Below are 13384 nucleotides of genomic sequence, written 5' to 3' on the forward strand. Positions count from 1 at the left end.
AGACTACATTCACACTGCAGCAGATTATGGTATACTCGAGAGTTACTCTGTGCTACACACGTGTCCAGCGAGTGTTGCACTAGTTTGTGCATGATGACAAATGTGACAAATTCTCCATTCTCACTTTTTGTGTCAAATGTGGTAATACTCCTCAGTTTTATGAATGTTTTTACTTTAGTAACTGTCACTACAGTTACAGACACAAACAGAATGATCTTACAGTATTTGAGCCGCTAAGCTGCTATGTGAATAAGACACTTTGAGGCCTGCAAGTAAATGTGGCTGTCAAAATCTCGAACACTGAGAGTGTGAACATAGACTAACATGCAGATTTAGTGCTCAAATTATCATTATGTCGAAAACTGTTGTGCAGCTTATTCTTTTTTTTTTTCAGGATTCTTTGTTAGAAAGTAAGTTAAGATAGATAGAACATTTTTTGTAACATTAGAATGTCTCTGCTGTCACTTCTGATCAATTAAAAAAATTCTTAAAAGAGCAAAAAACAGTAGTGTAAATAAGCCAAACTTTGTTGTTACCCAAAACTTGTTTGTACTGTATGTCTTACCTCTCCTGACATATCCGGGGCCAGAGGAATCAGAGGCCATAGTGAGGAGTAGATGCCAAAGAAGACTACCCACAATCAAATGCTGCCCCAGATGGCAATGTGGCTGAACTATAAGCCAGAAAAGATTAGATAAAACACACAGTGAGTTCATTCTGCTGATAATACAGAATGAACACTCAAACAGCACAAAACCTCATCTGAAAGATGTATTATAATTTTAGACTAGTGTGACATTCATAACAACAACCCCTAACACACATGAGATTTTTACATGAACACATGCTAAATCACAAGTGTGCACATATGGGAAGCATGTTCAACCACCCATGTGTTTTTGTTTAATCACATGATCATCAAGCATTTGAAGCTTGAAATTTGCACATGTGAAACATTGGAACCACATGTGAATGTTCCAAAACCACACGAACATCAAAATCATGCGATTCTGTGAAACTTATACTTGCAAAAACAGTGCAGTGAAAAGATTGAATTTTTAAAATGCATGTAAAATTTTACTATGGCATAAGTATATACAGTAGCATACATTCACACTTATATTCAAATGTTTGGAATAATTAAGATTTTTTACTCTTTTTGGAAAGTTTCTTGCTCACCAAGGCTGCACTTATTTGATTAAAAATACAGTAACAGTGTGAAATATTATTACATTTTAAAATAACAGTTTCCTGTTTGAATACATTTTAAAATGTAATTTATTCATGTGATGGCAAAGTTAAATTTGTAGCAGTCATTACCCCAGACTTTTAAATTACATTTTAAAATTCAAACTTCAAAGAAAAAACAGTTCTTATAAATTTAAATATTTCACAATATTACTATTCTTACTGCATTTTTTGATTTAAATTACACTAACATAACTGTTTGATCACACTTTTTTAATTCTGAGCATTTGCCTTGTAATCACCATTATAGTCCCACCTACAATTTCTGATTTCTAAAATGTAAGCAACAGTTCACTATAATTGCATATGTGAAATAAGTGCTTTGATAAGTGATGCAACCATGACATCATCTCTGAATGCTCTGAACTTTTCCATGACATCAGTGGCAGAAGAAAAGGGTAAGTGAGAGGAGTGAGAGTGAGGGGGGATGGAGGAGCGTGTTTTCTACTGATAGAAGGACAATAAAGTCAAAGGAAATGGGAGGACACAGTGAAATGGAAAGAGAAAGAGATAGAAGGATGGAAGAGTCATCCAACACTCACCATGGTCCAGGACGAGGTCTCCAGCCCAGCCTTCAGACACACTGTGATCACCACAAACTGTGAGAGAGACAGGTTCTTATCTGAGGTTCGCATGTACACATAAACAGATTAGATTGTTACAGACGTATGATCTATGTGAGACAGTCGGCAGACAGGAACCTCCAAACAGATTCTGTTTGAAGTACAGTTTGAAATAGAGCAGGTCAGCTTCTTTTCATTTCAGTGCTTAAAAAGTTGGCAAAAAAAGGAAGCCAAAATCCTCAGTGAGGCCAGACTCGGCACAGAAGGAACATTTCACAGCAGGACAACCGGGACAAAGTGTCAGGCGACGGGGAGGACACAGAGACGCTTTGTGAGGATCTGAGGGCCCAAATGCACTTACTGTATAAACCATGTTGCCTAAGAGGAGATAGTCTGGTGTCTTTCCGTTTCCAAAGACGGTATCTGTGAGGAGAATCAACAAGAAGGCTTTTAGAGTGAAGGATCACATGCTAACACACACATTTCCATGCAAACACAGGTCAGTGGGACGGTTGTAGACACTCCATTAAGATGTTAAACTCAAGAGGGATCAAATGCTCAGATTAAACAGACAAGAATACCAGAAATCTACTGTTTACATACATGATGGTAAAATGCAGACATTTAGACAACTTAATATGCTTTTGACTCAGGATATAAATTTAAATTCAGTATATTAAACATCTGCAACTTTGATTTTGTTTTTTATTAGAAGTACAAAATTAGGTATTAAATCAAAATATTATTCCTCAAATGCTGTTAACAGGGCTGTAAAAAGTGTTTAAAACTTTCTCTAGGATGTCCTGTTAGAGACAGAGCCATGGCTTAGTGGAGCTGTGGTGCTCATGTGGGTTATCCAAGTTTGAATCTGACCTCTTTACGGATTTCTACCTTTTCTCCCTATTTTGCTCTATAGGCCAAAACAGCATTTATGCCCGTTTAATCCGAACCAACAAGCTCGTAATGAACTTATTCTCCTCTTATGACACACCTGTGCTCCAGTGGTCATGTGAATATAAAAGGTAACAGTGGGTGTAAAAGGAGCTGTTTGACAGCTGTACAGAGAGGTTTGGAAAAGAGATCTCTCCAAATCATTAAAGATTCATTGACCATTGAGACAATCTGGGTTTTCTTGACTTTTCAAGATGATAGCTATTGGCTTGTGCTAATTGCTTCAGCAAACATCCCCGATTAAATTGTACAAGTTCTGGCTTAAAATCTGGGAAAGCCACATACAAAACTGCACACATGGTGTGTGGTTTAGTGGAGTAGTATTAGTCATTCTCCGATTGTAAGTGAGAGCGGATGATCCAAAACCATCAGTGCTCTGGCATGGTGAAACACAACGGACACCACATGTGGATCAGGAAGGTATGTGCATTTCAGTGTGTGTGTGTGTGTGGTGCTGACAGGCTGTCAGTCAGAGAGAGTCTCCAGTGCTTTGTTTAAAAAGCAGGTCTGATTCTGACTGTGTGGTCCTGCAGTCAGCCAGATATTTGTGCTGACACACACACACACACATGCTTGACACTCCTTTGTACATGCTTACACTTATGAATACATGTAAAGAGCAACTTATAGACCACAGAGCAATTTATTAAACTATGATGTTAACCTTAGAATGAAAATTGTGTCATTATTTAGTGTCAAGCTACAAAAAAACAGTATGGAATTGTAGATCTGTTGATAGATTTGTGTGAGGAAAAGCCTTCATTTAAGTTATTTGACTAAAATTTGTTCTCAAATTTACTAAGAAAAAGTGACTTGTGAATCATTTTGAGCTCAATCTTTATAAATAAGTGGATCACGTTCACAAAACCTGTATGAACGATTCATTCATAAAGTTGAACTCACTAAATCCAAATAATCCATTTTAAAAGATTATCAGTGAACCATTAAATTAAATATTAAAATAAAATTAGGCCCTTTTCGTGACACAAAGAAATCATATGACTTTGTACACAAGTCGTATAGATTTTTTTATGCTTTTATGGTGCAACTGTATATGTTTTGACGCTTGACAGCCACAGTCCTCATTCACTTTCATTACAGTATATTAAAAGTAAAAAGGATATTTGTCAAAACTACTGCTTTTGTTTTTAAATGGAAGAAAGTCATATAGGATTGGAACGGCATGATAAATGATGACAATTTTTCACTTATGCATGAACTATAACTTTAAATGAGTTTGTTGGAATGGAGAAAAGGAGAGAATGTGTGTTGCACGTGTGTGTATATGAGTGAGTGATCTTCAGATATTCATGGTGGCCAATGAGAAGCAATTAAGCTGAAGAGAGAGCAGACCCATCTTTCAATAATGACACCCACTGACCTCAAAAAACAAAACTAAACGCAGTGTGAGAGAGAGAGCGAGTGTATGTGAGCTTACCGTGCTGGAAGGCCTTGAGGGGAAACCAGAAGAGGATGACTGAGTGAAACAGGCCGTTCAGACAATGAGCCCAGAAGACCTGCAGGAGAGTGGAGGAGGGGTGCAGGAAAAAAAGAGAGAGAAGAGAGGCATGAGAAAGACAGTGGCCACCCTAACCCTGCCGGTGACCCCTGACCCCAGGCCTTTGTGTGTTCTCAACGCTAGGCTAAGTGGAAGGTTTGTCAGGCCTCCCTGCTCAATGGCCACCCCGCTGACAGACACTTTGTATATCCTGTGAGTGAGGAGAGAGCAAGAAAGAGGGAGAGGGGAAGCGCGCCAACTATATGAGAGATGTCAGTAAGCGGTGTTTTTCCGCCATCTCTTCTCTTTTCCCTGCAGTTAGTTGCCTCATCGAATTTCCCCAATCGTTCCTTTGTGAGTTGTGAAAAACCCCAAATCCTTCATGGATACTTTTAGTACAAATACAGACAAGTTTAAGAAATTAAGATGTATGAGTCTGTCGCTACAGTGCATGGTTATTTGGGAGCATGGAAAAACTATCGCTTACACAGGTACGGCATAAAGTCTTTGAGTGTCTGCGACTGTATACATGGGCATGTGGACTTTGGATGTGCCATTTAAAACAAATATCCTCCTCCAAAACCGCCTTGTTTTGAATTTACATTATGCACAGACGTGGCCAATCAAAACACTAATGGGCGATGTAGCATGAAACAGCCGTGAAATGAAATCAGGCCCGTCACATGTCCAGTTTCCAAACCCTGCTTTTTTTTTTTGGTGTTGCTCTTTTCACCTCTGCTAAGTCTAAGACTGTTCGCTGCCCACAGACACAACAGATTATTTCCATATTTATAAGTAAAACAGCATAATATTTGTGCTGAGAGGCAGTCAACAGTATTAAAAAGTCAATTTTTTTTTTTAATTCACAAAAATAAATAAATACAAATTTCTCCATATGAACAAAAATGTTATTAGAATGAACCATATTTGTGGTGTCTGCTAGAGAGGACCATTTTGTGAATGAATCATTCTTTTGAACTGGTTATTTTTAATAGGTCATTCAATTCACAAAGTGCTTAAAGGAACAGATCACCCCAGAAATGTAACCTGTCAGCTTCTAAGGTAATTTCTCTCAAAAACCTTATTGTTTTATTTCTATCAATAAGGATTTAATTGCAAAAAATTCATACAACAGTTTCATGTGAGGAAAATGACTTCATTTTTTTTATTCAATTATAAACACAAATTAATATTTTTTTAATTACTGTAGCTGAGAAGCAGTATTATACAACAAATGTTAAATGAAAACGTGAACGTAAGGGACCCTTACAAGTCATGCAAATGAATAAATGATTACACTTCTCTTCAAAAGTTTGTGGTCAGCAATATTGTGAATTATTACTACAATTTAAAAACGGGTTTATATATTTTAAAATGTAATTCATTCCCATTATTGCAAAACTGGAACTAAAACACTCCAGTTTTGCAACAGTTTCACATTTGATTAATTTAATGCATATTACCTGGATAAATACATTTTAAATAAATAAAATAAAATAAATAAATCTTACAGACCCAATGCTAGTATCTGACAGAAAGGGCTAGAATCTATGCATCTTTTTCCTATGTCCCATGATGCTTTTGGCAAATTATGAGAGCAACTTCTGTTTACACTGTAAACAGTCAGCAAAACGTTCACTCTATGAAAGCAATAATAAGAATTTTCATATTTTCATTATGAGGTGACATTATTTTACTCACCTTTCAACCATCGATCATTAAAATTCAAGGAAATTTAAAAGTGTAAAAGCATTACATTACTTTCAACATACCATGAATAACTCCTAAAGATCCTGCTTCTATCCCCAGCAATTTTACGGACGAGTTAGATATCATTACAGTAATACATGTCTATATTTTGTAACAATTACATTTTACATCATACATGTGAAAACAAACCTGTAAAGAGACATGAGGATTTTGGGAGAAACTAAGTGCATTCCAGGAAAATATTCATGGTTTATCATAAATGAAATTGGGAGAGCAGACCACAAATGCACAGTATATGCTCTCTTTTTCAATTACTTACAGCGGAATACAAAGGGAACATGAAAACAATCAGAAGGGAAAATAATGCAGCGGCTTAAAAGAGCTATTCTATAGATGTTGTTATATCACGTCACATTAATATACCAAATGTAACATTTTTTCCTTGCCTTCAAAAAAATTTATAAAAAAAATAAACAAAAAAGAATGAAAATGAAATGTAAATGAATGAAAAATTAAAGCCCATTCAGTCAAAATGACGGATAAGGATTATTTGTTGCACAATCTTATGATTTGAAATGATTTGTTGCAGTCTTTTTGAGAGGAATTTCCCCACAACGGAAGTGCTTCCAATAATTTTAAACGCAAAAGGTTTGTTAGGAAAAAGGTGGATAAAGATCCTCAGTCTGTAAATGTCGAAACAACTGCCACAAGTTTTTCCAAATCCAACCAAGTGGCAGCTATGAAATCTCTTGAGGGGGATGGGATGCAGAGAAAAGAGAGGAGAATGAGAGAGTGGGAGAAAAGAGGAATACCCTGAGATTGTCTTGTTCTGTGTTGTTTCACAGAGGCCCTGTATGACCTCTCGGCATCTCTGCCTTGACCCTCTCACCTCCGCTATCGGCAAAGCAAAACAAAGCTAAGGGATGGGATCGCCTTCACTACACCAGTGGATCACCATCACTACACCAGTGTATCTCAATCATTCTAATCTTTGGAATTAAATTCATACTTAAGATTTGGGGTTTATTCAAATTTACAAGCCCAAGTATTAAAAAAATGTATTACACTATTAAAGAATTCAAAATTTTCACTAAGCTATGGACATGACTCCATTCTACATTGATTTGACTTGAGATTTTCACATAGTAGGCAATAAAACATAACCAACTAAAACAAAACATGATGTAAGTGCCATGCGAAACAACCTGCTCTCACCCTCGCCTGGTGCTTTACACGCACAGTCCTGCAATGAATGCTAATGAAATCGATAAACGTTCATAATCATTTGTCACAGGGAGGCCCCGAACTCCTCCGTTTCTAAGCGGGTTGCTAAGAATGTAGGTGTGAATGGCCGTCTGTCCTGCCTGAAGCAAAGCACTGCATTCTGTGTGACAGCTTAATTGCTTAAACTAGCATGAAAGGATAAACTTTATTTTGTGCCAACTATTTTCCAGACGCTCTAATAAGCCTTCTCCAACTATGTTGGGCTACAAATAAAGCCAGAAAGGGAGAGAATGAAAGAGAGAAAGAGGCAGAAGGAGGGAGGGATGGAGGCTGCAGTGTGTTGAATGAGTGTAATAACCGCTATCCTGGGGTCTACGAGGGGCTTTGTCGTTATTAGGGAGACTCGTAATTAAATGTGAAAGGGGACATGGTGGGTAAAGACCTAAATATTTCACACTCTTTGCTTCTCCCCAATCTAATGCATGATCTTTCCCTCTGCTTCCACAGACTTTATTCACAAATAAAGTGTCTGTTCTGTACACAGATGACGTAGCAGTCTGAAACAGGGATGCGGCACATGTACAGCTGGTTCGATCATCAAATAAAAAGTCTCCATTAACATCTACATGAACACTTCAGATCACTTTAGAATCAGCCATGATTCAGCATACATGTATTCCTATATAGGAACATTTAATTTACATTAATTTATAATGAATATAATTTACACTAAAATCAATGCAAATATCAGGATATTTAAGTAGGAGTTGCACGCAAATATTTTAGACTATTTTGGTAAATGAGTTTAACCAAGTCATGAGATCGTTTAAGGCTTCTGTGAATCAATTTAACCAATTCTTTAAAAAAATAAATAAATTCTAACTCAAAAGAATCTTGGGTTCACAATTTGGACAATTCTACAGTATTCAACAGTTGCTCTCATTACCTTCCCTTATATATCCATTAACTCTGTCTTTGCTTCTTTGTTCAAGCAAATATATCACTCTCATTATTTCATAATAGTGAAATAACAGAAAGCAGCCTATTATAATTTCCGATAATATACAATTCACCCCTTTTTTTTTTTTTTTTATAAAATACTGTTCTGTTAGTGATTATTTCTACTGCATTTCCCTACTTCAATTCTTAATTTTATTGTATATTATGGTCTTCCTCTTCGCCGTTAACGTTTTTTTTTTTTTTTTTTGCATTGAACAATTAAAGTAAGAATTATGTGCTTGCGTTACAAATAGCCAGTAAATCTGTCTCTCCCTCCTGACCCCAGGGGTTGTGTTGTCTGTAATCCGTGTCAGTGTGGTGGTAAATGGGTCTCCACGGCTGTGGAGCAGGGCTGTGAGGTGACACCAGCACAGACACACTGGAGCTGGAGACCAGACAGCTTTATTAACACAGAGAGACGCAAAGCCAGCAGTCACAGACACCTAGAGAGGATGGAAATATGCTTGTCCTATATACCATTAAGGTATCTGAAATAATTTTACTAGGACATATCTAGCATCTAAAACTGGGTATATGTCTTTAAGATTGAAGACAAACTTGATTCTAACTTTTATTAATAACATTAACAAACATTATTATTTTATTATACTTGCTTTAAAAACCAAGTAAATGCACATATAAAAAGTAGTAATGTCAAAAAACTTCATATAAACGTTCATATATTAGACTCTGAGTGAACGGTTTTTAAAAGACTAAATTAGGAGTGGTTTATATGTATACATATTACACATTGTGAACAAAGCTTCACATTGGTACTGGCTTAAGAGAGTTTATGACCTTCTAAAAAGGGAGATGAACTCTCAAAGACATCTCAGATAAGCAGAAAGGCTGACAGAAAGGGACAGTTTAATGCACGGCTAAACCAACAAGGTCTTGCTGTTGACTTGCTTTTTTTACAGTGTAGGGAGTCATAAAAAGATCTGTTTGTTCAGTGGGGTTTTTAGCCTGGGTGCTAAACTGTTCACCAAACACAGCTCAGTAAAGTGTACCCAGCATGACCTGTCTACAGGGTCATCATCATCATCATCATCATCATGAATGGAAATGAACTAGTTTCACTAGTTTATTATTTATACATTTATTTACAAGAGATTCATTACCTTATGGCATATGTTTTAAGAATTTTTAAACACGTTCGAATTATAAATATGCGTTTCATCTGCCATTTACATCATTCCTCAATCAGTGGGCTGTTGATTCAGCTAAACTTAGATTTACACTGCATATTTGAGTGTATTTACCTTGGTGTTGAAGCCCATTGCATTCTGGGAGGTTTTGTAGAGTTCAGGGTATTTGAGCATGTTCTCTTTCCTGCAGGAGCGTTCGAAGATGCCCAGAGTCAGAGGAGGCAAAGCAGTGAAGATCTAATAAACGAAAAAGGAAAAACAAAAAATTACACAGTTTTTAGTTTAAATCACAGAAAACGAAACTAAAAGTCAAACTGTTGTGCAGACGATATAATTTATAATGAAAACTCATACTAAATTATAAAAATGCAAAACAGAAGCACCTCTACTAGTTTCAGATATTTAGGCCCCACAGCACGTTTTTTTTTTTTTTTTTTTTAGGGATAGTATAAGATATTATCCTAGTTCTCATTACAGAAACTAATTTGTGATGAATTGAAATAATAAACTGCTAGGGCTGCCGAGAAGAGTCGAAAGAAAGAGGCTTGGTTGACCAAAATTTTATTAGTCGCAAAAAAAAAAAAAAAAAAAAAAAAAAAAAAAGGGGAAAATCCACAGTGAGTGGTGAGTCCGTTACAGACAGATCGTTAACGACTGGTCTTTGTGGTAATACGGTACATTGGACAGGACATTCAAATGCTTGCCTATCATTCACCGACCTCAAATAATCTGAAATATGTTAGTAGCAGCAACTTTACATGTCTGCTCAATCTAATGCTTACCTAGAAAAATGTGTGCTATTGAAGTGTCTGTGCGAAGTATGAAAACTAAATAGCAGTGCGCTCACTGCATGGCAGATGGAGGCTCATTTTTGGTCATAAAGATAAGAGTAATACATCTTTTGAATCTGTAAATACTCTGCGTTTATTTATGTGCACTCATAATAACAACAAAACATTGTGCTTTTGTAAAATAATGAAAGAAAACCGGATTCACATTTTGCTGCCTCTGCCACTGTGAACAGAGCGCAAAACTCTGTGTATACTTGCCTTACAGACATGGAAAATATATTTATAGAGAGTGAAATGTTCACTTTCAAATGAACCAATTCAAATGGATTATGTAATCCATGTGAAACATACAGGCGCATCCACTACTGCAGAGATGACGAGGCAGTGTCGCCAAATTAATCTCTTAAACTGAAAACACAAAGAAAGCACTAGTTTATCAATTAATGATTCAAATATTAATGCAGCCTCCTTACCGTTCTTCCCTGACACATTCATAATCATTACTTCTCCTGGTGTGCTGTGGCAAGCTTTATGCATGTGCTTATTAGGGTATGTAGGCAATTAAAGGCTCATTATTATTATTTGAATGGTTTATTAATAAACATGCGATTAGTCGAATAATGCTTCAAATGAACGACTACTAGTTGACCAGAAAAATCTTTAGTCGAGGGCAGCCCTAATAAACACTGAAAAGAAAAATAAATAAAAATAGATCCCTAAAAATACATAGCAGTCTAAACAACTACATTCTATCCTGAGCACCAGATGTGCTCCCCTTGTCTGCCGTTTTCATTTACTTGCTTGGTATAGCTCAGTGAGCCTGTAACTTTCTGGCATTTATCATATTTTGCACTCTCTCTCAGCAAAAATGATTCAAAAACGAACATCTGCCACTGTGCCTGCAGCTTGTTAGCAGATATCCTGGATGCTTTCATTTTTCCGCAGAGCTCTAACGTTTCTCCGTGCAGCAGCTGTTGAAAGCGAGAGGGGTGGTATTATGGTCCAGAGAGGGTTGTGGGGTCAGTCGTAAGTGTCTCTCACTGGCCCAGCTGGAGCGGCTGACATGGTCGGCTGGCCTTTTCCATTAAGGGGTGGTTTCAGCCCGTTGCATCCAACAGATCCCCTCTGACACAATGGAATTCCTCCTCTCTCAGATAAAGAGAGAATGCGCAGGGCCGAGTTGTTACAGGCCTCACAATGCCAATGATCCATTACACAGGGCTGATGGGAAGCCGTGCTCAAATTTTGTTCTTTGTTCAGGCGTAAAGAAATAATTTCTCAGGACAATCAGCGAATCGGGTGGCTTAGTCATTTTTTCTTCGTATCTTCATTTTTTTATGCAAAATGGAAAAACGTACTCCACCCGGAGCATTTTTTCCCTCTGAATAACTTTCCTTCCTGTTTGAAAATATGTTAATTAACAGCATCAATTCCTATCACCAAGCCCTAGGGCAGCCCAGTTCACAGGACTCCACCTAAACGGCCGTGTGTGTGTATTTAAATGTGTCTGGATTCAACCTGTTCCTTTATCATCCACCGCTGACCTGTTTAACGCAGCTCTTCGGGGCATGAGCGTCTGTTGTTGCAGCACATTCAGGACATAGTTCTGGGCACGGAGGGAATACGGATTGACAAGCGGTCATAAATAAGAGGGAGATTTTTCAGGATGGCACTGACACGGGCCGCAGTAAAGGAGCTGGCTGGGGTGCCGCGGCTAATGAGTTTCTTGCCTGAGCGCGACAGGGGAGGCGTTTTAACACTTTTCCTCTCACAGTAATGAAGAGGGGAGAGTAAATCACACACCCAGACAGATGTATGAATGCAAACACTCTTACCACGTTGTACAGGCCGATGCACCAGCGCTCGAACAGAATCTGACCGGAGAAGCCGTTCACAAATGCAAACCAGATCTGAAAGACAAAAAGACAATGCAATGGTAAACGACTCATCAATGTGAACATTTAAAACAAAATTTGGCATGTTACCCAATTATATAAAGCACATTATTAAAACAAACTAAATTTAAGTACAATAATAATAATAATAATTTAATAGATATAAAAAAAAAAAAAAATCCAATTTAATTATTAAATTAAATGGAATTATTATTCAAAAAAATAATCTTTTAAATAGTAAAAAGTTAGGACAAAAAAAAAAGAAAAAAAAAAGGAGTAACTATATGCTTCCCAAGTCGTCCTAAAGGAAATGGTAACATATTAAAAGGGCAATGACAGAGCATATGATAATCATTACTACATAAATGTGTGACTAAAAGGTAAATATATACCATCATTAATCATATATTCCCCACTTTGTGTGCGCTTAACTCTGCTCCTAGCGGATTTTAATTTAGGTTGATCGATGGCTGTTGTTTTCTGTGGGGCCTCTCAGTGCTTGAAATTACCCGAGAGAGAGCGATCTCTCATGAAAGCAGCAGTGAACTGACCCCATCAGTCCTTTCTACAGTCTCATACACTGTATCACTGCAAATGGTTTGTTCCAAGATCAGTCTTGGAGAATAAATAAGCCAGCTTTGGGTCACTTTTTCATATACATAGTGGGGTCCAAATGTCAGACCACCATTGAAAATTTTACTATTATGTATTTTATTTATTTATTATTATATAATACTATTCTTAAATAATTAGCAAGCGAACCAATACAATTTTTAATTTTAATGTATTTAAATAAATAAAAAATGTTTAAGATAAAACATAAAAATATTGACTTTTTTATTTTATACAAATAAATCAAATAAGAAATAAACATGTCAATTATAACCAAACAAATAAATTACAATTATATTAAAAATTGCATTCAATATTTTATATTTTAAGATATTGGAAACATTTTCTCTTTCATCTAGACCTGCCCACCAGCTAAAAACCACTGTTTTAGATTATAGTACATTTTGATAAAAAGATTAATAGCCGACTATCAATAAGAACAGCTGTGAGATGAGTGCATGTAAAAACAGTTAAGCCCCTGCTTTAGCAAACATACTGCCAAGGCTTTAAAAACATCTAAACATAGAGAAGCCCAACTATCTTGTCATGCGAAGCCACAACCTGGGCTTAACACATCATTACTCAGAGGACAACCCCAGGCAGGAATGAGAGAGGAAGGGCGTTAGTGCTGGAGGTAAGAGAGAGAGAGACTTCAACAGTTCCCATGACTTCAGCCAGAATCACTCGTAAATCAGATACTGTTTCCCACCTTGATCAACCCCGGTGTCTCATAGCTGAAACAACT

At 36.8% G+C, this 13384-nt stretch overlaps 1 protein-coding gene across 1 annotated transcript in view; it reads right to left on the bottom strand.

Annotated features, from left to right (window-relative positions):
- Positions 1-518: 518 nt before the first annotated feature.
- Positions 519-13384, bottom strand: part of LOC109085024 (phospholipid-transporting ATPase IA-like) — a 120881-nt gene continuing 108015 nt past the window's right edge. The window contains exons 29-34 of the mRNA XM_042738774.1: positions 11968-12042; positions 9456-9578; positions 4201-4279; positions 2173-2234; positions 1791-1847; positions 519-673 (exon numbers count right to left, since the gene is read on the bottom strand). Of these exons, the coding sequence (XP_042594708.1) occupies positions 641-673; positions 1791-1847; positions 2173-2234; positions 4201-4279; positions 9456-9578; positions 11968-12042 (429 nt within the window). The 3' untranslated portion in view covers positions 519-640. The remainder of the gene's footprint in view (positions 674-1790; positions 1848-2172; positions 2235-4200; positions 4280-9455; positions 9579-11967; positions 12043-13384) is intronic.

Source organism: Cyprinus carpio, chromosome B14 (genome assembly GCF_018340385.1).
Source record: "Cyprinus carpio isolate SPL01 chromosome B14, ASM1834038v1, whole genome shotgun sequence".
Classification (NCBI taxonomy): domain Eukaryota; kingdom Metazoa; phylum Chordata; class Actinopteri; order Cypriniformes; family Cyprinidae; genus Cyprinus; species Cyprinus carpio.